This window comes from Mus musculus, chromosome 8, assembly GCF_000001635.26.
Source record: "Mus musculus strain C57BL/6J chromosome 8, GRCm38.p6 C57BL/6J".
NCBI lineage: Eukaryota > Metazoa > Chordata > Mammalia > Rodentia > Muridae > Mus > Mus musculus.
Window position 1 is genome coordinate 109,670,364 of NC_000074.6, and position 22,934 is coordinate 109,693,297.

Genomic DNA, 22,934 nt, shown 5'->3' on the forward strand with positions numbered 1-22,934 from the left:
TTTGGTAGTCTCAACTACTTTTCTACGAAAAAATAAAAATATAAAGTTGCCAAGACATTATATTCTGTAACCATAAGTAAACACCCGGTCTTCAACCATTCAGTAGATATCCCCAACATCTGACAATAAGCCATTAAAGACTTTGTATCTTTACTATCTACTATGTTTGTGGGGTTGTTTGGAGGGGTATCCTTGGTACTGTCCCCTACAATTTCCATTCACTTACTCTTTTTTGTCTTCAACTACTCAGAAAGAAGCTACACTGACAGATATGTTACTACAAAAGCTCTCAAGTCTGTTAGGAATCCGCCTGCACCAGAATCCATCTGAGGAACACGCTGACAACACTGGGTATTGACCTTAGTGGCTTTTTTTGGCTTTTGGAAACAGGGTTTCTCTGTGTAGCCCTGGGTGTCCTGGAACTCACTCTGTAGACCAGGCTGGCTCTGAACTCAGAAATCTGCCTGCCTCTGCCTCCCGAGTGCTGGGATTAAAGGTGTGCACCACCACGCCCCCGGCGACCTTGGTGTCTTAAGATGAACTCTCATTGCTTTCATCACTGCCCAGCATAGCTTACCTTTCACTCTATTATCACACTTTGTGTTAGTGGAGAATCAAAGTCCACTTGTCTCCATATTCTTGCTGGTGGGTATCAGCAGAGTATTAAGGATGATACCCTAAGAACACAGCACCACTACACTGCCAACCAACAGGTAACAGAATGCCACCACTCATGCCCAAAGGGTGAGCACACCTGCAGCTTACTAAATGGAGCAGCAGAGCAAATTCATTGATGCCATCTGACCTCCAATCAAAGGATGGAAATGAGCTGCCAACAGCCCCTGACACCTGCAGTGGTGAGAGGAAAGTGAAGGCTGGATCTGCCTTGTACACTAACGTGGGTCACCTGGGTAACTATTGTCCACTAAAATCCAAATTCACTCATTTGACCAACACTAGAGAAAGCAGGACATGGGATCTTTATTAGCAGCTAGAGCTATAAGACACAAATAAATCAAAAACATTGACACTGAAGTTGCTGGAAACAGGTATGTACAGAAATACTACAGGTAAGCAAAAATCTCATCTTCCAATGCCAAAGCTAACCTCTTGGGGAAGGAGAGCCTTGGCTAGGGGCAAAGCAGCACAGAAGTTACCATAATAAAGAGGTTCATCCACCCAGGAAAGCAGCAGACTACAGCGACATGGCACTAAAACTTAAGATGCCAGTTTGTAAAGAGTCCCTTAATCATAAAAGTTTTCCAATGAAAACAAGTACCCCTCCTCTCCTGCAGGCTTCCAGATCTCTACCCAAGAGACTTGAGTACTTCTATTAAGGCAACTGGAAGCCCACGCTAGCTTAGGTAACGACCTGTACTTCCTTCCTAACATGCTATGGGGAAAAGCAAATTTCCACAGTGCTGTTCTTTCCTAAAAAGGAAACAGCACTCAAAATAAAGGAAAAGGCCACAGAGGGCTCCCTGAGAATCCAGTAAAACTAAGAGAACTTTTCCAAACTTTGCAACTGGATCCAGGTGGAACAGTGCCCTGCAGCGAGGAGTAGTGTACATGTCAATGAGAGGGCCCAGCCTCCAGGAACCGTGACAGTGGCTTCCTGAGCCATCTTCTGACTCATGAGAAAACACATGGTAGCCTTGATTCTCTCTACGATCACCCCCATGCAGAGGGAAGTATTTACGAGTCAAGGTTGAAACCCATCATAGGGTACTCTCTTCCATGGTCCAGCCATCTTTGGCAACTCTACCCACAATACTTCTCACTCCCTGGGAATGGAATGGCCGGGAAAGAACCAAGGATCCACGTGACAGGAAGACAGACAGGCAAACACAGCCAATAGGAGCCAACTGCTCCAGCTAGAGTCTCCAGCTGTTAGTCTCTCAGGATCACTGAAGAATCACTGAAGAAGTGGAAAGCAACACAATTGGTAGAGCAGCAGAGAGCCCCGAGGAAGAGTGCTCAGTGACGGTTAACAGAGGAAACGGAATTTCATGGAGAGTCACTGTTACACGGAGAACTGTTCACTATCAACTTCCAGAATGTGGATGCTGCCTGGTTTAAGAGACCTATGTTTTCTTTTTCAGTTCCTCAAATCTCCGGGAAAGATCATCAAAGTCTATGTCTTCTGATGCTGAGGTGCTGGCTCCAGCAGATGCAGTTGGAAGTGTGTCTGGCACCGATGGCAACTCTGGCAGTACAAAGGTGTTGTAATTATCCACAGGTCTGGAAGGGGGCTTTGCAGGAGCTTCTGGCTTGGGTCCTAATTAAATCAGGTCAAAGAGCACAATCTTACAAGTGGCAGAGGAATGACTCAGCCTTCTGTGACAAAACCAGTACCAAACACCCCACAATCCCTTTTGGCAGAGGGCTAAATAAATAAATTAATGAATTAAAATGCAGGAGAGGCCAGGGGTGTAGCTCAGAGTATTTGCCCAGCATACACAAAGCTTAGTTTGATCCCCAGCACTGCATACAACTGCACACGGTGGTAAATGCCAGCACTAGGGAGGTGGAAGCGAGTGGATAAGGAGGCCCACGGCATGGTGGCGCACGCCTTTAATCCCAGCACTTGGGAGGCAGAGGCCAGCCTGGTCTACAAAGTGAGTTCCAGGACAGCCAGGGGGCTACACAGAGAAACCCTGTCTAGAAAAGAAAGAAAGAAAAAAGAAAAAAAACCAGACTGGTACTATCTGATGTAACAATAACAGTCTATTCTGGATACGGTTCTTCCACTGGCTCTCCTTCCTTCCTTCTCCTTTTCTTTCAATACTGGAGATCAAATCCAGGGACTTGTGATGCTGGGCAAGTCCCCTACACTGAGTTTATGGCCTCAGCCTCCCGGTGCACCCCCCACACCCAACTGCTCTAATTTCAGATATGTTTTCTGGGGTGCTAGTAGCACTTTTTTTTTAATTTATTTTATGTGCATTGGTGTTTTTCCTGCATGTATGTCTATGTAAGAGTGTTGAGTCTCCCAGAGCTGTTGCTATAGACAGTTATGAGGTGCCACATGGGTGCTGGGAATTAAACCTCAGTCCTCTGGAAAAACAGCCAGTGCTCTTAACCACTAAGCCACCTCTCCAGTCCAGCACTTCATTTTCTAACTTACTAACTACAAAAACATGGCCTGCTTTATGAAAATTCACTCTTATTGCTTGTGCCTATTTTGTCCTCTGTGCTGGTTAGTTTTATGTCATCTGGATACAAAGTAGAGTCATTTGGGAAAGGGGAATCTCAATTGAGAAAATGCTGCCACCAGATTAACATCAGAGGCCCAGCTCACTGGAAGCCATGCCTCTCCTATGTAGGTCCTGAGTGGTACAAGAAACCAGGCTGAAAAATAGAGCTGGCCCTGCTGGCATGGGCACAGGTGAGCCAGCCCCAAGGGCATGAGAGTGGGAGAGCTGGTTCCACCTCTTGCCAACGGGACTTGGTTAGTCAGGGCAGCTCTAGAGAGCTCACCCTGGTGGTGCAGGAGAGCTGGCCGGCTGACCAACTCACTCCCAGCCAGGGCTTTGAGTTGCCCACCCCAACATTTACCCCATCTACCACCTGCTGGGGCATGTAAAGGGGCAGTTCTACAGATCCAAACTTACAGGGTCTCCATGACACAGGGCAACAACGAGATATCTAAGAAGAATCCCAGTGAGGATCCAGTATTGATTAAGTAGCAGAAGCCAAAGGCCTTGTACCAGACCAATGACTCATTGCCAAGAAGTATGGACAAAAGGGTTTACTGTGGGACTCACTGTGACACTACAGCTTCCACAACAAGATTTGGGGGGGGGGGGGGGGGGGCGCTTGCAAGGGTGAAGGGTAGGTACAGGGACAGAGATAAGTAGATTGGGATACATGATGTGAAATTCACAAAGGATCAATAAAAAGTTTTACAAATCTATGAGTTTAGGCAGGTACTCATTCTGCTTTGGTTTCTGCCTCCAGATTCCTGCCTCGACTGTGACAAAGAAATGTAAGCAAGCTAGGCATGGTGGTGCATGTCTTTAATCCCAACACTTGGGAGGCAGAGGCAGGGGCATTTCTGAGTTTGAGGCCAGCTTGGTCTACAAAGTGAGTTCCAGGACAGCCAGGGCTATACAGAGAAACTCTGTCTCGAAAAACCAAAAAAAAAAAAAAAAGAAAAAAAGAAAAAGAAATGTAAGCAAAGCAAAATAAACCCTTTGTTTTATCACAGTAGAAACCTAACATACCCTTTAATACCTCACTTCAAAAATCAACTGGGGAGCTGGGGTGCAGAGTGGGGGCTCAAGTAGAGGCTCAGTGGTTAAAAAGCTCTTCCAGAGGACCGGGGTTTAATCCCCAGGACACACACGGTCACTCACAGCAGTCTATCTCAAGCTCTGGATCCAATGCCCTCTTCTGCTCTCCAAGGGCACTGCCTGCACATGGTGTATAGACACAGACAGAAAAGGGGTGGGGTGGGGAAGGCTGAAGAGATGGCTCAACAGTTAAGAACATCAAATGCTCTTCCGGAGGTCCTGAGTTCAATTCCCAGCAGCCCCATGGTGGTTCATAACCATCTATAATGAGATCTGATGCCCTGAAGACAGCTACAGTGTACTTACATATAAATAAATCTTTTTTTAAAAAAAAACCCACTTGTCAAGCTCAGCATAGTGGCACACGCCTTTAATCCCAGGGGGCAGAGGCAGGTGGATCTCTGAGTTGGAGGTCAGCCAGGGCTACACAGAGAAACCCTGTCTCAAAAACAAACCACCCATCACTGCAGCCCCAGGAGGATTCCTCCAGCCTCCATGGGGACCCACACTCGTGTGTATAAACCCACATACATATAAATACACAAAAATAATAGAGAACTAAAAAATTGGGGCTGAAGAAAGAAGTTCTGAGTTCTTTGTTAGACACATATTTGAAAAGAGGGTATGGATCATGGGTTGAATGCCATGGCCCCGGAGAGAGAAACTGTAAGAGACTAAGAGAATGCAGCACTATGAAGCTTTCTGAAACACACTCACCAACAATCTGTGCAGAAGAAACAGTTTTATCACCATTAATGTCATCAACCTGCAAAACAAAGATTGTTACCAAAGGAAAAAGCAATGAATGACATCTCTAGACAAAGCACTAACAGCAGCTCCTTGTTTTCCAAAAGCTAAGCTATCCACCAAAAGCAACAGAATTTGCTCCTAGGAAAATGCCTCCTAGACTCTCCATGCTTCTCCGAACCACTTAAGACACCACACCAACCTCTGACCTGCTAAGCAAAGAAAGAAAAGTCTTACCACACTGTGACACTTTTCAGCTTCCAGGCAAAGCAAACTAGGAAATCTACCAGAACCAAGGCCTCAAGGACTGAAGATCCACCTCATTCCACAAACAGTGTTTTGATACATGGAATGCTAAAGCTTGAGAAAGACTCAGTTCCAGGAGAAAACACATCAACTAGAGATGGAAACCAACGGGAAGAATGATAAGCAAACTCAGGATCTGGGAGAGCTTCCTAGTGAGTAATTTACATAGCACATCCCACACCAACTTGTTTTCTAAGCAAACCATGAGCTGGAAACAGCTCTGAAGGCATGTATGCATGTATGAGTCATGTATGTATATGCAAGACTCGCAGAAAACAAGTAATTCTGAAGCAGAGACACAGTTGAAGGCATCCTTACCCCATGAGCCATTTATGAAAATGTATGCAAGCGCTGCGAGCTGTGCCTAGGGCCTCCCACACAGCAGACGCGCACCCCACCGCTCAACTACAAAGTCTTGTGGGTGATCTATCTACTTTAGCTCCCAAACTGCCACAGGGTTGCTCTATTTTAAGTTTTAACTACAAGAATAAAATGTGGACTAAATGCTACAGGCCAAAAGTAACTAACTATGGACACTTGGTTAAGTCAAACACCCCATTACTATCCTTTGCCATGAATGTTGTGAACTTAAAAGACAGAAAGCCTGGTGCTCTAATAAATATAGTATCAAATTACAGCAGCTCAGTGTAATCCTCAGACTGGTTTAGTAAGACGCGTGTCTCCACATGAAGTGCTCTCTTAGAGGCACTACTTCCCTTTACTGTTTTAGATGGGCTCATGTAGTCCAGGCTGACTTGAAGTGCTGAGACTGTAGGCATGTGCCACCATGCCCATGAGAGCATTTAATAACTTCCTTAGTGCAGCTCCTTCCTGCTCCCTGGCTTCAGTGCTGACACAGCATGCCCACCACAAATGCCACCAGCAGCACCCCCCATCTCCAGGGCGGGATGAAAGCAACAAAGAATCCAGAAGCAAGACCAAACCCATACTAAGTTTATCAAAAGTTTGCCTTCCCTGTTGTCATTATTTTGCTCTCTTCATGGGATTCACTCTCCTGCCGTTTACCAAAAGGCTCAGGCACTTACAGATTCATAGGATGGGGGAGTTGCTGGTATCTGAGGTGGGTGAATGTTAGGAAAGGCCTGGTAAGTCCCCACTGGCAATCCACTGAAATCCGACTGCAAGAGAAAAACGGTATCAGAGACCCTGCCTGCCTCCTGATCTGTAACTTCTAGATGGGCTGGGAAGAGATGTGTGTAAAAGCACATGGTGTACATATGAACACATTCAAGATCCTCATAGGGATCATGCGTCACAAAGACTACAAGCGTAAAGATCTACAAAGGTTCTTCTTCAGTTATCACATCAAGTTCTTTAATGTCTGCCTCAAAGGGAAAAAACTTGATTGCTACCAATGACCTACTATAAAATCAGCATCCTAGCAACAAAGGCTCTTCAGCGTGATGATAAAGGAAAGCTCTTGTTTTCAGGAAAAAAACAAACAAAAAACATTACTGCAGCAGGTTCCTAGCTGTTTAATAACTTTCCCTAAACTGGTTTTCTTAGTACTACCTATAGATTTTTATTTATTTATTTATTTTTACTTCAGTTCTTGCAGCTAAAGCCAAGAACTTTTCTGGCTCTGATATTGTTCCTCAATACACTTGTTCGACTACTCAGCTAATACAAGTGTTGTTGTTATTCTGTATTCCTGGCAACCTACAACTTCTCAGTGTGTCCAGAGCCCATCTGGTCTCTTCTGCAACATTGTCTAAAGCTTACGTGCACACTTTCTTTATACACACATACTTACTGGTCCCTTTGGCAGTGGGTATGCGAAGGGAGCATTTGGAGATGGCATGGGCATAGGCATGGGCATGGGCACAATCCCATCAGGTCCCCCAACGGGGGCTGTGAACCCGCCCCCTCCTCCTCTTCCAGGACCACCTTTCTTCACATCGTCCGTAAATCCAACATCAATAAGATCTGTCTCCACCCCAACAGGAGCTTCTGCCTAAGAAAAGGAGGCATTTATTAACCCAAGGCCATGGCTAGGTTCTCTAGAAGTCTAGGGCTACACATACAAGCATAAAAGCTGTTTACTTTGGTCTCAGATAGCCCAGGCTAGCCTTGAACTGATCCTCTTGCTTCTACATCCCTAGTTAATAGGATTAACTACTTTTCTGCTAATCTGATATTGCTTTTCTTTCATAATAATGGTCACGCCATCAACAGCTCTAGGGAAAGTGAAGGCATTATATAGGGAGAACACTACACTGCAATGCTGCACCACAGCCTCAGACAATTCCTCAGGAAGCAAGGGGAAAGCAAGGGAAAGCAAGGGAGATGAAGGTCTCCAAGGGAGGGAAGGGGGCAGAGTATAGAGTTTAAAAGTCCCTGCCCAGGGGCTGGACAGATGGCTCGGTGGTTAAGAGCACTGATTGCACTTCCAGAGGTCCTGAGTTCAAATCCCAGCAAACGCATGGTGGCTCACAACCATCTGTAATGAGATCTGATGCCCTCTGGGGTGTCTGAAGACTGCTACAGTGTACTCATATATAATAAATAAATAAATAAATCTTTTTAAAAAAAATTTTTAAAAAGTCCCTGCCCTAGGAGATTCAGGAAGAAAATGTTCCAGAAAAGAAAACTTAATCCAGCAGAGGGCCAGCTCTAAAGAACATGCACACATTTAATACTCCTGAGAGCTGGGGGAATGTTGCCTTCTGGGTGTGTCGTGTGCTGGAGGTTGGTTGGTGTACCAGCCTCTACCATACCCTACTAACTTTATTTGCTGATTCATTATTAGAGTCAAGACAGAGACTTTGTTGTGCATGTTTATCCACACTCAGCTGTCTACCCACTCCTGGAACACAGCACACTAACTGAACTGTGTAGATCCTGGGGAACCGCCACATACAAGGGCTTCTCGACTTCAGGCTCACTCAAAGGCAGAAATACCATGCTTTAACATTTCTGTCAAGGTTGTGCATTCTCAGGCTGCCTCCGTTTGCTCAATATCATGCGTTAAGTGACCTGTGAGATTTGCAGTCATATTTATTGTTATACAACAAAGTACCAAAGGCTTACATGCACCACTTCAGCTAGTATAAATAATAGCTCCTTGTTCCCCAGAAGTCCTACCCAGTCTCATTTTCCTCTGTGCTCAGGCATAAACTTACCATGACCACAGAGTCAGGTTCGTAGGGTACATTGTAATTCTTGGCAATTTCAATCAGGTATCTCTCCACTAGGATTTTGGGTGGGGCTTCTACGCTCAGTTTGTGCATTAGCTGTGACAAAAGATTGGTGTTAAGAAGCAGCCATACAACCAGCCTAGTCCCAACCTGCTTCTTAGTTTCTCTCATTTTTCTGGTAACACTGAGGAAGATAAGAATAAAGATGAACTAGTTCCCAGTCAAAGGCACACTACAGGATGCAGGCTTTCCTCGCTCTCTAGCTATGAGACAGGTTCTCAGCACCAATGCCCTCCCCCTTCATTCCGCCAACCCTTCTTTCCACTTTCCTCCTGCCTTCCTAACTCACAGCGGATGGAAAAAGAGAACAGCTCACCAGTCGGGCTCCAGGCCGGGAAAGGGCCAGACTGCACTGCAGGCCACACAGGTACCCTCTGCCTTCACTACAAAATATATCCCCAGCTACCTCAACCATGCACCTGTACAACTCAAAGGCCTGCTGGTAATCAAACTACCTGTCCCCCTGGGTCCTATTAATCAGAGCGGTTCGTTACCCTATCATTCACAGTCCCGATCTGGTTGGTCCTGCACAACTTGCCATATTCCTTGCTGTATTTGGCACAGAGCTGATCGGCAACCTACAAAGAAAAAGAAAAACTACTAACAGAAACCACTCTCATAAACAGCTTCACAATTTCTCCTTATCAACATTAAACATATCTTTATTACTAGGTTTAAAAATAAGAAACCAATATCTACTATTTCTGTTTGTTTAAGGGAGTTCCAAGGCAGCCAGAACTATACAGAGAAACCCTGTCTTGAAAAACAAAAACAAACAGCAACAAAAACAAGACACTATTCCTAAGGAGCCTTATAATCTATATGCGAAATCATATTAACAGTACTAATAACCCAGCAAAGGTCCACCTCCAGCAGAAGAGGGAGGGGAGACTGCCTATGAAGAAACCAATGCTTTGTCAATATTTAGAAGATTGTCAGAAGAAAACTAAGCAAAGAGCTGGGTACAGTATCATATATATCTGTAACCCCTAATTAGATAGAGGCAGAAGCAGGAGGACGCCTACAAGTTTGAGACCAGCCAGGGCTGCATAGTAAGAAACAAAACAAGTTAGTTCAACAAGATAGAAAATCATTATAGGAAAACATGTTAAGGTTTCCTGGGGCTAAAACGTAGCCAGTTCACAAAGCCGAAACAAAGTCAGTGAGTCTTGAGCAGAGCCTAAGGCATTTAGTAACAACCGAAACAATGAAACAAGTTCCATGGGAGCCACATGCCACATCATGGAGATCTAGAACATGAGAACCACAGAAAGCTACTCCAGGATTTTTAAAGCAAGGAGTTGCCCTAACATAGATTTGTTACCTTAAAATGTTTTGATTTTATGGCTTACAACTGTGTAAGAACTGTAAATTGTGAACTGCCCACAGTAAGGCCTGTCACACTAGCACTTATAGAGTTCAAGATTACTTTTAATAGCTACATAACAAATTCAGAACCACTCTGCGTTCTGAGACGCTGTGTGGCAGATGAATGTAACTGGTCCTCACAGGCTTATAAGGAGCGCACTATTAGGAGGTACATGGGGTATGGCCTTGCTGGGGGAAGTATGTCCCTGGGGGAAGGATCTGAGGTCTCACATGCTCATGCTAAACCCAGTATGGCACACAGTCCCTTCCACTGCCTACAGACAAAGATGTAGACCTCTCAGCTGCCTCTCCATCATCATGTCTGCCTGCACGCTGCCACGTTTCCCACCATGACAATAATGAACTAAACCTCTGAAATTGTAAGTCAGCCCCAAATTAAATGTTTTCTGTTATGAGTTGCCATGGTCATGTTGTCTCTTCACGGCAATAGAAACCCTAAGACTCCCTATCTCAATAAAAAAAAAAAAAAGAAAAAAGAAAGAAAGAAAGAAAAAGAAGAAGAAGAAGAAGAAAAAGGAGAGGAGAGGGGAGGGGAGGGGAGGGGAGGGGAGGGGAGGGGAGGGGAGGGGAGGGGAGGGGAAAGAAGAGAAAAGAAGAGAAAAAAAAATAGCATTGCTATGGCAGCTCATAACTGCCTATAATTCCAGTTCTAGGAACCTGGAACTCTTGTAGCCTCTGCAGAAACCAGGCATACATACATGCAGGCAGGCAAACACTCATACACATAAAGAGCTTAGAAACAACAACAAAAATGTTCTGGAGATGGACGCAGTTCAGCAGTAGACACCTGCTCAGTATGTGAGGGCCTAGGTTTTGACCCCCAAAAACAAGATGACAGAAAGCAAAATGGATACATGTACACGTGTCAAATACATGTTTTTCTCCCTGTCCCTCCCTGACCTCCTGTCCCTTCTGAGAAAGGTCATGGGATGAAGTCCGGCTGGCCTTTACTCATGCTCCTGCCTCAACCTGCAAAGCACAGGGACTATGCACAGACTACTACAGTCAACCAAAGACTAACTTAAGGTACTGTACTGGCTGACACACAAAATGTCAACTTGACACAAGCTAGAGTCATCAGAGAGAATGGAGCCTCAGCTGAGAAAATACTGCCATAAGATCCAACTGTAAGGCATTTTCTCAGTTTCCTCAAGGGAGGGGAGGGCATTGTGAGTGGTGCCATCCCTGGGCTGGTGGTCCTGGGTTCTATAAAAAGGTGAGCTGAGCAAGCCAGGGAAAGCAATCCAGTAAGCAGCACCCTCCACGCCCTCTGCATCAATTCCTGCTTCCAGGTTCCTGCCCTGCTTGAGTTCCTGCCCTGACTTCCTTTAATGATGAACCACAACATGGCAGTGTAAGCTGAATAAGCCCTTTCCTCCCCAACCTGCTTCTTAGTCATGACGTTTTGTGGCAGCAATAGAAATCCTGACTAAGACAGGCAACAACCTTTAGCACGTAAATTTAGCCCTCTAGAAAAAGTTGTTCAAATTCTCAAAATTCTTCTAGGCTATGAAGATGTGAAGAGTAGTAACTGATTAACACAGCCAGAAGCTTGTGTACAAGATACCCAGCTCAATAAACAGACTTTAATTAAGATACCAAAAACCTCCCCAGGCTAGGCATGATGGCATTTCCTTTCATTCCAGCACTCTCAGAGGCAGAGAAGAGGAGAATTCTGGGAGTTCTAGGTTTGGATATAAGTTCCAGGCCAGAGAGACTGGCCAGTGACACAGTGAGACTTTGTCTATAACAAAACCTACCGACATTATAGAAATTGCTTATACTCACTATTTTCAACTCAGCCACTTCTGACTGAAGCCGAGGCGCAGCCCAGATCAGTGTAGACACGGATTCAGCTAGACCAGAATCTAGCTCCCTAGTGAAGAAAAAAATATGTCATTTAACATCCTTTAAAACAAACCAACAAAAGCCATAGTTGTCACGTCACATACCAGATGACATCCACAGTTATTTCACAATTACACTGGCTTCTGGTAACTGGCATTCTAGCAATTTCATTTCCCTATTTTGCTTGTGGAGAAACTAAAACTAAGTGACATGCCCAAGTGCACAAATCTCAGACAAGCTGACCCAAGCGAGACTCAAACCTGAGACACTGGACTTCAGGGTCTGCTTTCTTTTCACTAACAGGCAAAAGATCCTTGGGAATGTGAAAGAACCTCTCAGTGTTAGCCTGCTGCAGATCCACACAGGCTGAGAAACTATTACTCCATCCTCAAATTCCAGATATGTTTAGCCTCTGAGGTGAGATATCTTACTTCATAGACTGGATAAGGCCAAAGCGCGCCAGCAGCAGGTCACAATACAGCTCCAGGATCTCCATGGCCTCCACGAGGTAGTCCTCCCGGATTATGTGCTCCACACGGATGCGTGCTCGCTCATCCTTTCCGGCGGCCAGGTAGTCAGCAATCTCCTTCCTTGCCTTCTGAGCCAGTTCCGCTGGGACACAAATCCCACTCCAGTCACACAGCAGTAGTGCACTGGGCCCTGGCAGACCTCCACCCACCAGAGAACACGACCTTCACCCACCAGAGAAGACGACCTTCACCCACCAGAGAAGACGGCTGCTGTAATCTACAGCAGCCTACCTCACAGCCCCTTAGCACATCTACTCCCCTCATTACTGTTCTAGAATTTGCCATCTTGTACAGAGAAGATTGTACACTGGGGCTGGAGAGATGGCTCAGTGGTTAAGAGCACCAACTGCTCTTCCTAAGGTCCTGAGTTCAAATCCCAGCAACCACATGGTGATTCACAACCATCCGTAATGAGATCTGACGCCCTCTTCTGGTGTGTCTGAAGACAGCTACAGTGTACTTAGATATAATAATAAATAACTCTTTAAAAAAAAAAAAAGACTGTACACTGGCTAGCACTGTCAACTCAGGAGCCACCGGCTCCAGGATACCTATGTGCACCACAATAAGGAGGCGTGAGCGCCTAAGACATAGAAAATGGCAAAAAAAATGTGCAGGTCATCTATGCTCAGCCTCTTGCGTGCTTTTAACCACATTTAGATTGCTTAGACTGAATTACAGAAATGCTACATAAATGGTTCTTATAATGTGGTTTTTTCTCTGAATACTTCTGACTAGCATTTACCTGAATGCATGGATGTGAAACCCATGTGTGCAGAGCACAGGAGAACAGTGGGGTCAACATCATGTCCCTTTCTCTGCAACCAAGTGTCTCCGTGTAACTATACACAAGAGGCAGACATGTATCCTAACCACACAGCTCTGAGAAATTCCACATCACTAGCCTGAGAGACCCAGCTTGGGATGCTGGCCGCCCATAAAAGACAGGGGGTGGGGTTGGTACAGTAATGGTACTCACTTTTTTTTTTCTCCAACAGTTTGAGACGATTTATAACTAATCTCAAATTGACTCGTAAGCGCTCAGCTTTGAACCCAGAGCCCAGCATGTTGTCCTGCTCCTCCTGGAAAAAGTAGCAGTACAATAAAGAGTCCAAATTAGTTCAGGAACTAGCACGACTTAGAAGCAAGCTAGAAACATAGGCCAGAGTGGTCTCTTTCCTTTTGTCTTTTTGGTGTTGGGAATTGAGTACAGGGCGGTGTACATGCTGAGCACATCTCTACCCACTGAGCTACCCCTTCAGCCCCCTAGCCTTTTTCTAAACCAATGCCCTGATCTAAACATCTTGTTTACATATATTTTATCACTGTTCAAAGAACTGGGTGCACAAGAACAAGTAGATATGAAATCTAAAAAAATGTATGTAGGTAGTGGCCATGGGAGGAGGGTGATTAAAAAGACAAGGAGGCCAAGCATCACCGGCAGTGCACTCCTTTAGTCCCAGTGCTTAGGAAGCAGAGGCAGGCAGTTCTCTTGTGAGTTTGAAGCCAGCATGGTCTATACAATAGTTCCGGGACAGCCATTGCTACGGAGACAGACTGTCTCAAAAAACAAAACAACAAAAATAAGGCAGGAAGTAGTCCATTAAAAAACAAAAACAAAAACAAAAAAACTTGGGCTGTAGAGATGGCTCAGTGGTTAAGAGCACTGACTGCTCTTCCAAAGGTCCTGAGTTCAAATCCCAGCAACCACATGGTGGCTCACAACCATCTGTAACAAAATCTAACTCCCTCTTCCGGAGTGTCTGAAGACAGCTACAGTGTACTCACATATAATAAATAAATAAATCTTTTTTTAAAAATCTGACAGATTAAGCAAGAAAAAGACAACCGACAGACAGTACGAGTCTTTGCTTGTGTAAAAAGCATTGTTGGAAGATAACAGGATACTTTCTTTTATGAAATGGCCCCCAGAAACCTTTATACTACACTGGGTAACTTCTATCCAGAATCAGAAAGTATCTCTGATCCATTATGCTGAAATACGATCCATCCATTCAACAAGAATTTATTGATTATGTGTCAGAGCCTGGCTAGATACTGGGCATTAGGAAAGTACAGCCTCCGATTCTCACAGGGAAATTATATCTACTGAAGAGAAAAATAATTAAAATCCAGAAAGCTATCACAGTGCTGGAAAAAGCAAACCTTTAATCCTAGAGTCTCTCAATTGGGAGTGACTGGAAACTGTGCATTGTCACAACTGGAGAGGAGACTGTCGGCAACTTGTGGGCAGAACCCTAGGATACCACTAAACATACAAGAATGAACAAGACAGTGGCCTTACAATATCTGCCCCAAACCTCAACCAGCCTGAGAAACCCATTGTAAAGAAATGACCCAAATTCTTAGGACAACCACAATAGAAGGTCCTCCAGCTGGCAAAGCCTAAGGAAGCTGCATCCTAAATAAAGACAACGCAGACACTTGTGAGGAAGAATCGGCACCGTGTGTGGTAGTACAAGTGGACACGTGTCAGGCAGAATACTCTAAAGCCAATACTTATACAGGATATGCGTCGATACAGCCAAACAGTATCAATATTCTTAGGCACTCCTAGCAGAGATGAATTGGAAGTAGGAAGAAAGACAAGCATTAACAACTATTATACTTCACATTCTAGTAACATGCACCCAGTCAACCAGCAACAGTGGGTAGAACTGAGACTAAACCTTAAACACAAGCCAGGCATGGTATCTATACCTCTAAACCCTGAAGAAAAAGGGGGTAAGATTCCTTGAGTCTAATAGTTCCAGCCTGGGCAATATAGGGAGACACACAAAATTAAAACCTAAATTCACCTGAAACCAAATCCTAGGTAAACAATCCATTTCATGAATCCTTCACTGCACTACAAACTATGATAGAGCTCAGATCACATGCACAAGGAAACGGGAATGTGCCCACAGAAGAGGGTGAGGGTGGACTGTAGAAGCCAGAGGTCACCGACACCACAAGAACATAGCCCACAGAAGAAACCAAGCGGGTCTCACAGGAGCTCAGAGAATAGGAAATGGCAAACATGGACCCTGTGTGGTCTGAGCTAGGTCCTCTGCATATGCCTTGTGGTTGTATAGCCTGGTGTTCTTGTGGGACCTGCCTATGCTTGGGACCCTCTTCTCCTACTGGGTTGCCATGTCCAGCCATGACATGAGGGTTTGTGGCCAGTCTCTGTATCTCATTTAGACCATGTTTGGTGGACATCACTGGAAGGCCTACTATTTTTTTTTTCTTTTAAAGGGAAACAGAGGAATTGATCTAGGGGAGAAGGAAGTGGGGGAGGGACTGGGAAGAGTGGAGGGAGGGGAAAGCGAGGTTAGGATATAACGAGAGAATAAATGTTATTTTAAAAAGAAAAAAAGAAAATGGGGGCACAGTGGGGGTACTGCAGAGACTGTGTAGTTGGCAAAGTACTTGCTCAGATCTTACAATCTGAGTTCAATCCCCAGCAACTACATAGAAAGTTGGGCAGGTAGAGACAGGCAGATCCTCGGGCTCAGAGTAGCCAGCCAGCCTAGCTTACCATGTGAGCTCCAGGTTGTCACTTAAGAACCTGTCTCAAAAAACAAGGTTGACAACTCCTGAGGTCAACACTGGAGGTTCACCTCTGGGCTCTACATGTTCAAACAGCCTCTACAACAAGTATGTATTGAATGCCTTCTATACATAACAAGCCCTAGCAATAGACTAGTTAGAAAAAAATGGACTGAAGAGGGCTCCATGGCTAAGAGCAAGTTCCAGGACAGACAAGGCTATATATAAAATGAGACTGTCTCAAAAAACTGAAGCACCGGGGCGGAGGGGGGGGGGGTGTGATTGAGGGGGGACTGGGAGGACAGGGTGGAGTAAAGGACTATTAATTAAAAAAAAATTGATGACAACCCCTCCCACTCAAAAAGTAAAAATAAAAATAGATAAATAAATAAAATAAATAGCCTAGACAAGAAACCATCTAAGAGCTCCCTTAAAAATTGTGATAAGGGGAGTGCTAGAGATGGCTCAGTGGTTTAGAGCACTTCCAGAGGTCCTGAGTTCAATTCCCAACAACCACATGGTGGCTCACGACCATCTGTAATGGATCTGATGCCCTCTTCTGGTGTGTCTGAAGACAGCTACAGTGTACGCATATAAATAAAATAAATAAATCTTTAAAAAAGAAAGAAAGAAAAAAACCCTGTGATAAAGATGTTGAAGTGTATGTCCACAGCTGAGGGCTTCCAGCAGCAGAGGTCGAGGTGGGAACGTACGGATGGGGAAGACTTTAAGGGGCTGGCTACTGGGAATTTGACCATGCTCCAACGAGTATAAGGCAACACACATTGGACTAACATGTGGGGGGGAGGATTTTCCCTGTCCAATTAAATATTAGTGCAGCAGGAGGCCTGTGAGTGGAGAGGGGGAAGGGAAGGAAGCACGACAGGATGCTTCAGATGCAGTGGCTTTAAACAGCCACAGGTAGATATAATATATAGGGATAAAGTAATTGGGGTAACTTGTCTAATCCAGGTGGGCAGCTTATACCATTATCAATTAATTGGTTCTGATTTATTGTATGGGCATCTTATGAATTGAGAATTTGTCAATACACAAATCTGACTGATTAATTATAAGCTTCTGGAGTTTTATTTGCTGGGTTGAGGGGAACTGTGACTGCCGACCACAGGGGATTGATGGCTGAGAAGGAACTAGAGGCTCCAGAGATGACCGTCACTGCTGGGGTAGACTAGAGCCAGAGGCGGCGAGACCCATGCCAGGGCAGAGAGTAGCTGGCTCAAGAGTGGGAACTTGACGTAATCATTTTTAATATTTCCCTTTTTTGTTTGTTTGTGGTTTTGGTTTTTCAAGACAGGGTTTCTCTGTGTAGCCCTGGCTGTCCTGGAACTCACTCTGTAGACCAGGCTGGCCTTGAAATCCACCTGCCTCTGCCTCCCAAGTGCTGGGATTAAAGGTGTGCGCCACCACAGGTGTCACAAGAGTGGGGGCAGACATGGGAGGACTGAGAAGTGAGTGTGATGGGGTGCGTGATGGTTTGTATATGCTTGGCCCACGGAGTGGCACTGTTAGAAGGTGTGCCTTCTTGGATTAGGTGTGTCACTGTTGGCGTGGGCTTTAAACCCTCTAAACCTGTAAGCCAGCCCCAACTGAATGTCGTCCTTATAAGATTGCCTTGGTCATGGTGTCTGTTCACAGCTGTGAAACTCTTAACTAAGACAGGGTACATGATGTGAAATTCCCAAATGATCAATAAAGACACTATAAAAAAATCTCATAAAAATGAACAAAAGTGGGGCTGGAGAGAGATGGCTCAGCGGTTAAGAGCACTGACTGTTCTTCCGAAGGTCCTGAGTTCAAATCCCAGCAACTACATGATGGCTCATAGCCATCCATAATGAGATCTGATGCTCCTTTGGTGTGTCTGAAGACAGCTATAATGTATTTACATATAATAATAAATAAAATAATGAATAAAATCTTTTAAAAAATGCCTTGGCTTTGGGTATTCCACCTCTTCAAATGGACTTTAAAAAAATGAACAAAAGCATAATTGGAGACAGCTCAGTGCTTGTTGTACAATCATGAGCATGGAAGTTCTCGTTCCAGCATGCATGTATGTATGCATGTACAGACACCCAGTATATGCCGGTGATCCTAGCGCTGAACTGAGTGCAGCCAGGCTCACTGAAGCTTGCTGGCTTCCAGCCTCACCAAGAAAATCTGAATCCCAGGTTCAGAGACCTTGCCTCAATGTGCAAGACAATGTGCTAGGACGACACCAAACACCCACTTCAGGACTCCATGCAAGAACACAGATGCACACACCTGCACATACATGTGAATGTACACCAAACCCATAAACACACACAAATAAAAATGAACAAAGTGCACCAGGCAGTGGTGGCGCACGCCTTTAATCCTAGCACTCTGGAGGCAGAGGCAGTCAGATCTCTGAGTTTGATGCTAGCCTGGTCTACAGAATGAATTCCAAGACAGCCAGGGCTACACAGAGAAAACAGACGTTGGGGACAACAAAGTATGAAAAAGGAACTCATTCATTTGAAGAGCGTCAGGGAAGGGCACACAGGAGGACTTAGAGGAAAGAAAGGGGGAATGTAATTAAATTATAGCCTCAAAAAATATTTTAATTAACAAAGCCTCAAATATTGTCAAAACAACAGAGGAGCCTGTGTGTATCAAATTCTAGAAGGGCTGGAAATATAGCTCAATGCTAAAACATTTGCAAGATGCCCTAGATTTGACCTTTATACTATGCAAAAACAAACAAACAAAAACTACTTGAAAAAAATATTAGCTAGAAATTCCCCTAAACACATATAAACACATGGACTTGAAAAACTCCAAACAACAAACCTAGAGATTTATGCCTCATCCTTTCATAATCAAATTGCTGAACCCAAAATCAGATAGAGATCTATTTTTTTTCCGAGATAGGGTTTCCTTGTGTTTACCTAGCTGTTTTGAAACTCAATTTGTAGATCAGACCAGCTTTGAACTCAAGAGATCCACCTGCCTCTGCCTCCCTAAATGCTGGGATTAAAGGTAGTATCACCATATCCAGCCATAGATAGATTTTTTTTAAAAACTGAAAAAAAAAAAGATAAAAGTAATATATTCCCTATTACCTACAGTGTATCTATTCAAATAACCAAAGATACTGTGGCATGAACCTACTGCCCCAGCTACTTGGGATGAGTAGGGAGGATCACCTGAGTGAGGCCAGTCCAGCAACACATCCAAGGTCCCAAAAGGCAGAAAAGAGGGGCAATCTATAACTTTTACCTGAGATCGTAGAGACCATAAGAAAACAAAGTCATTTCAAAATACTGAAAGAAAGGAAACCTTACATCCATCAAAACATTCCTCAGAACTAAAGGGAAAACCAGAAATGCTCTCGCAAGGGAAAGTGAAGTCTGTCTTCAGCAGAACTGCTGTAAAAGAAATGCTAAAGAGGGGCTGTCCAGTTCAGAGCACTGATTGTTCTTTTCCCAGAGGATCCAGGTTCAATTCCCAGCACCCACATGGAACCCACATGGCAGCTCACAACTGTCTATACCTCCAAGATCTGACACTCACACACGCATACATGTAGACAAAACATCAATGCACATAAAATAGAAATATATTAAGAAATGGAAAAGAACTGCTACAGAAAAGGCCAATGAGAAAGCTGAGTGTAAAAGTGTTTGCTGGCAAGCCTGGCGATCTGGGTTCGTGCCCCAGAACCCACAAAAAGGCAGAGAGAGAATCAACTCTAGAGCTATCCTCTGACCTGAACACACAGCACCACACACCCTTTCACATAGAAAGATACAGAAATGACAAATATGTCAATACATGTAATGGACTGTTTCTCTCAACTCTGTTACACTTGACAGCTTAGAATAACACTTTGTGGGATTGATTTTCAATGTACATAAGTGTAATACTTAGTATAAGCATTACCTAAGGGGGAAGAAGGTAAAACAATCTATATAATGCAAACATTCCTAAACTCTACCATAAGTGGAAAAACAATCTCTAAAAAGATAGCCACATCTATCACTTCAAGGGCAATATCATACATACACACTTGCACACACCAATATTTTTAATTATTTACTTTTATTTTATGTGCACTGATGTTTTGCCTGCATGTATGACTGTGTGAGGGTATCAGATCTTAGAGTTACAGACTGCTTTTAGTTGCTATGTGGGTACTGGGAATTAAATCAGGGTCCTCTGGAAATGCAGTCAGTGCTCTTAGCCCGAGCCACCTCTCCAGTGCCTAAAGATTTTTCTTTTTATTCATGTGTATGTGTGTGTCTGTTAAGCCACAAGCAGGTGGGAGTCCTCAGAAGGCCATAAGAGGGCATCAGGGATCCTTGGAGCTAGAGTTACAGGGAAGATAGCAGAAGTGGGTGCTGGGAACCAGAGCTGGGGTTTGGAAAAGCAGTCAGCCCACTTCACCCTTTAGCCATCTCTGCTTTAAAACACACTGGAAAACTACAAGTGACCAAGTAACCAGAGGGAGCACAGCAGTAAGAGCAGTGAGAAAATGACCAAACAGAAGGTAAACAGATGTCCAAATACACAGCGAGTTATGTAACTAATGTGAGTGGAAAAAATACCATTAAAAGACAGATGATTAGCCAGACCTGGTAGCAAAGGAATTTAATACCAGTAGTTGGGAAGCAGAGGCTGGGGAGGTCTGACTTTGAAGCCAGTCCAGTTTACATAGCAAGTTCTATATCAGCCTGGGCTATATAATGAGACTCTGTCTTAAAAACAGCAGCAGCAGCAGCAGCAGCAACAACAACAACCAGCTGGTGATGTCAAGAATGGTGATCCGGGGCAGTAAAGAGATGGCTCTTGATGGTCAGTCAAGAGCATTCACGGGCTGCTCTTCCACATGACCCTGTATTCCCTGCACCTACATGGTGGCTCACAACTGCAGTTAACTCCACTCCCCCACAGGGGATGAGGTGGAAATCTGATGCCTTCTTTTTGGCCTATGAGGGCACCATACATACATGTGATATGGACGAACATGCAGGAAAACATGCATATACATAAAAGAGAAGGCTACTAGTGCATAGGTGGTTCCCAGCATGAGAGACACAGGCAGGAGGATCATGAGTGTAACCCAGCCTAGACTACACAACAAACCTGTCCCAATAGTATCCAGATGAAAAAAGAACCAACTAATTACTGTTAACAGGAAGAGCATGCCATCTAAATAGGTGAGTTCACCAAGAAAACACAACTGTAACTCTGAATGCCTCTCATGAGAAAAGATGCAAAACACATGAAACAAAAACTGACATGCAGCAAAAAGAAATACGACAATCTAGTTATAGTTAGAAACCTCAATATACCCCTTTGGCAATTCATCAATCTAGCAGGCAGAACACCAGAAAAATAACAACTGTGGTACTGGCTACTAATGAGTTTGTGAAGCAAACAGTTGAGAGTGCCAACTTAAGGAAGAAGGAATTTCAAACTTTGATGTGTGTGTGTGCACGTGTGCATATGCATTTGCAAGGGCCACAGTACAAGCGTGGAACAGTTGTGGGTACTCTTTCATGCAAGTACCAAGGATCAACTTATACCAGGCTTGGCCACAAGGGCCTCTAAATGCCTAGCCACCACATGAGCCTTCCTCCTCGTCATTCAATCCAGCTCCTAGCCTACCTGGTGCTTACTTGCAGAGGACCTGGGTTCAATTCTCAACACCCCCACGGTGGCTCACAACGGCCCAATAACTCTAGTTCCAGGGGATCTGAAACCCTCTTTGAACTCCACAGGCACCAAGCACACTCATGATGCAGATATGCCTGGGACCCTAGATAAAGGGTCTAGGCAAAACACCATACACATAAAATAAATATTTAAAGAAAAAAAAAAGGAAACCTCGTTATCAGTAATTTAAGGGTTCCACATGAAATAATTTTCATAGACTACACTTCGTTTTGGGAAGTGTTGGCACTTTAAACCACAAAAGGTTACATATAATTGGGACCTGATCCCGATTAGAGCCTAAATTAAGTGGATCAGAGTCTACTTAAGGACTCTAGAGGCTCGGGTCTTGTTAGAAACCAGAGGCACAAGAAGAAAAAGAGAAAGGCTACGAAAGTAATCAGGGGAAGAAAGCATTGTTTTTATCAAGTGAAAATGTTAAGAAGCCGCGTGACTTAAACACAAGGATGCGGTGAAGTTCCCCCACGAAGGTCAAAAAACCTTGAAGGGTGTGAGATGTTAACAAATGTACCGACTAATATTTTACTAAGCTGGAAAAAGACATGCATATGGAAATGGAAAAGTCTGACTGAAACAATGAAACACAGGTTGATTGTTTGATGGAGGGATTATACTGTTTTGTTCTCGTAAGAACAAAAAAACAAAAACAAAAACAAAAACAAACAAAACCAGAACAAACACCAAGAAGGCACAACAAAAGAAATGACAGTCTCCTCCCGGGAGCCATTCAACAACAACAGACTGTACACAATAAGCCCCCGTAGCCTCCCCCTGACATCAGTCGGCCGCAGCCCTGGTCCGGTCCGCATCCTAGCTCAAGTTCAAGGTCCTGAGGGCCACGCCTGACCCCAGGACCCGGAAGAGGAGCGCTCCCTCGGGCTCTCCTGGTCTGACTCACCCCGCAGCAACCGCGGCGGTGGGGACAAGGCCTCCCTCAGGGTCCCGACCCGACCGCACTGCAGAGGGGTGTCTCCTCAGTGCCCGGCTCATGCCGGGGGCAACAGCGACGCCAGCACCTGTCTAGGCGGTCCCACCTCCTCCCACGGCCGGAGCCCGACCTCAGGCCTGACCCCGACTGCCAGGGCTTCCCCCGCTGACACGGCGCGGACGGCTTGTCCTCACGGTCCTACAGACTAACGCTGGGGTTCCGTAAAAGCGGGACGTAGATGGAAGAGGGAGACAAAGATGCTTAGGTCTAAGGAGGGCACGCTCACCTGGAGGGATCCGGACGTGAAAACGGAAGAAGCCGACTTCCGAGGAGCCGCTCGGCATCCAAAATGGCGACTCCCTCGACCTCCCCACCGCGGACTCGAGCGGAGGAATCCAAG

General features: G+C 44.8%; 2 protein-coding genes across 14 annotated transcripts in view; one reads left to right on the forward strand and one right to left on the reverse strand.

Annotated features, from left to right (window-relative positions):
* Positions 1–2,310, forward strand: part of Pkd1l3 (polycystic kidney disease 1 like 3) — a 58,484-nt gene extending 56,174 nt beyond the window's left edge. For 3 of the 7 annotated variants that reach the window (XM_017312829.2, XM_017312827.2, XM_017312832.2), the window contains exon 33: positions 251–1,438. In XM_017312829.2, the coding sequence (XP_017168318.1) occupies positions 251–358 (108 nt within the window). In that variant the 3' untranslated portion in view covers positions 359–1,438. Of the gene's footprint in view, positions 1–250; positions 1,439–2,102 lie in introns of those variants that run through there. The other 4 variants (NM_001286454.2, NM_001039700.3, XR_003947281.1 and 1 more) reach the window with 3 other exon arrangements.
* Positions 958–22,934, reverse strand: Ist1 (increased sodium tolerance 1 homolog (yeast)). 7 transcript variants are annotated; one of them, NR_155034.1, is made up of 11 exons: positions 22,821–22,931; positions 13,313–13,415; positions 12,235–12,415; positions 11,744–11,831; positions 9,061–9,144; positions 8,492–8,602; positions 7,123–7,323; positions 6,395–6,487; positions 5,280–5,439; positions 5,013–5,061; positions 958–2,278 (listed from the first exon to the last, which is right to left on the reverse strand). NR_155034.1 is itself a non-coding variant. In NM_001361562.1 (10 exons), exons 2-10 carry the CDS (start codon positions 13,398–13,400, stop codon positions 2,085–2,087), a joined length of 1,047 nt encoding a protein of 348 aa, NP_001348491.1. In that variant the 5' UTR covers positions 13,401–13,415; positions 22,821–22,931; the 3' UTR covers positions 958–2,084. The 7 variants fall into 7 exon arrangements, 3 of the variants coding, with proteins under 3 accessions (NP_001348491.1, NP_082294.1, XP_017168460.1); XR_001778470.2 differs by having other exon boundaries at positions 964–2,278; positions 5,013–5,019; positions 22,821–22,934; NM_001361562.1 differs by lacking the exon at positions 5,280–5,439 and having other exon boundaries at positions 5,013–5,019.

Excerpts from the sequence above, each read along its gene's own strand:
- Ist1 (NM_028018.2), bottom strand. The coding sequence starts at position 13,400 with ATGCTGGGCTCTGGGTTCAAAGCTGAGCGCTTACGAGTCAATTTGAGA. Across the intron at positions 8,603-9,060 it reads TCGGGACTGTGAATGATAGG|CTAATGCACAAACTGAGCGT; the intron begins GTAACGAACCGC and ends CTTTTGTCACAG. Across the intron at positions 6,488-7,122 it reads ACCCACTGCCAAAGGGACCA|TCGGATTTCAGTGGATTGCC; the intron begins GTAAGTATGTGT and ends TTTCTCTTGCAG.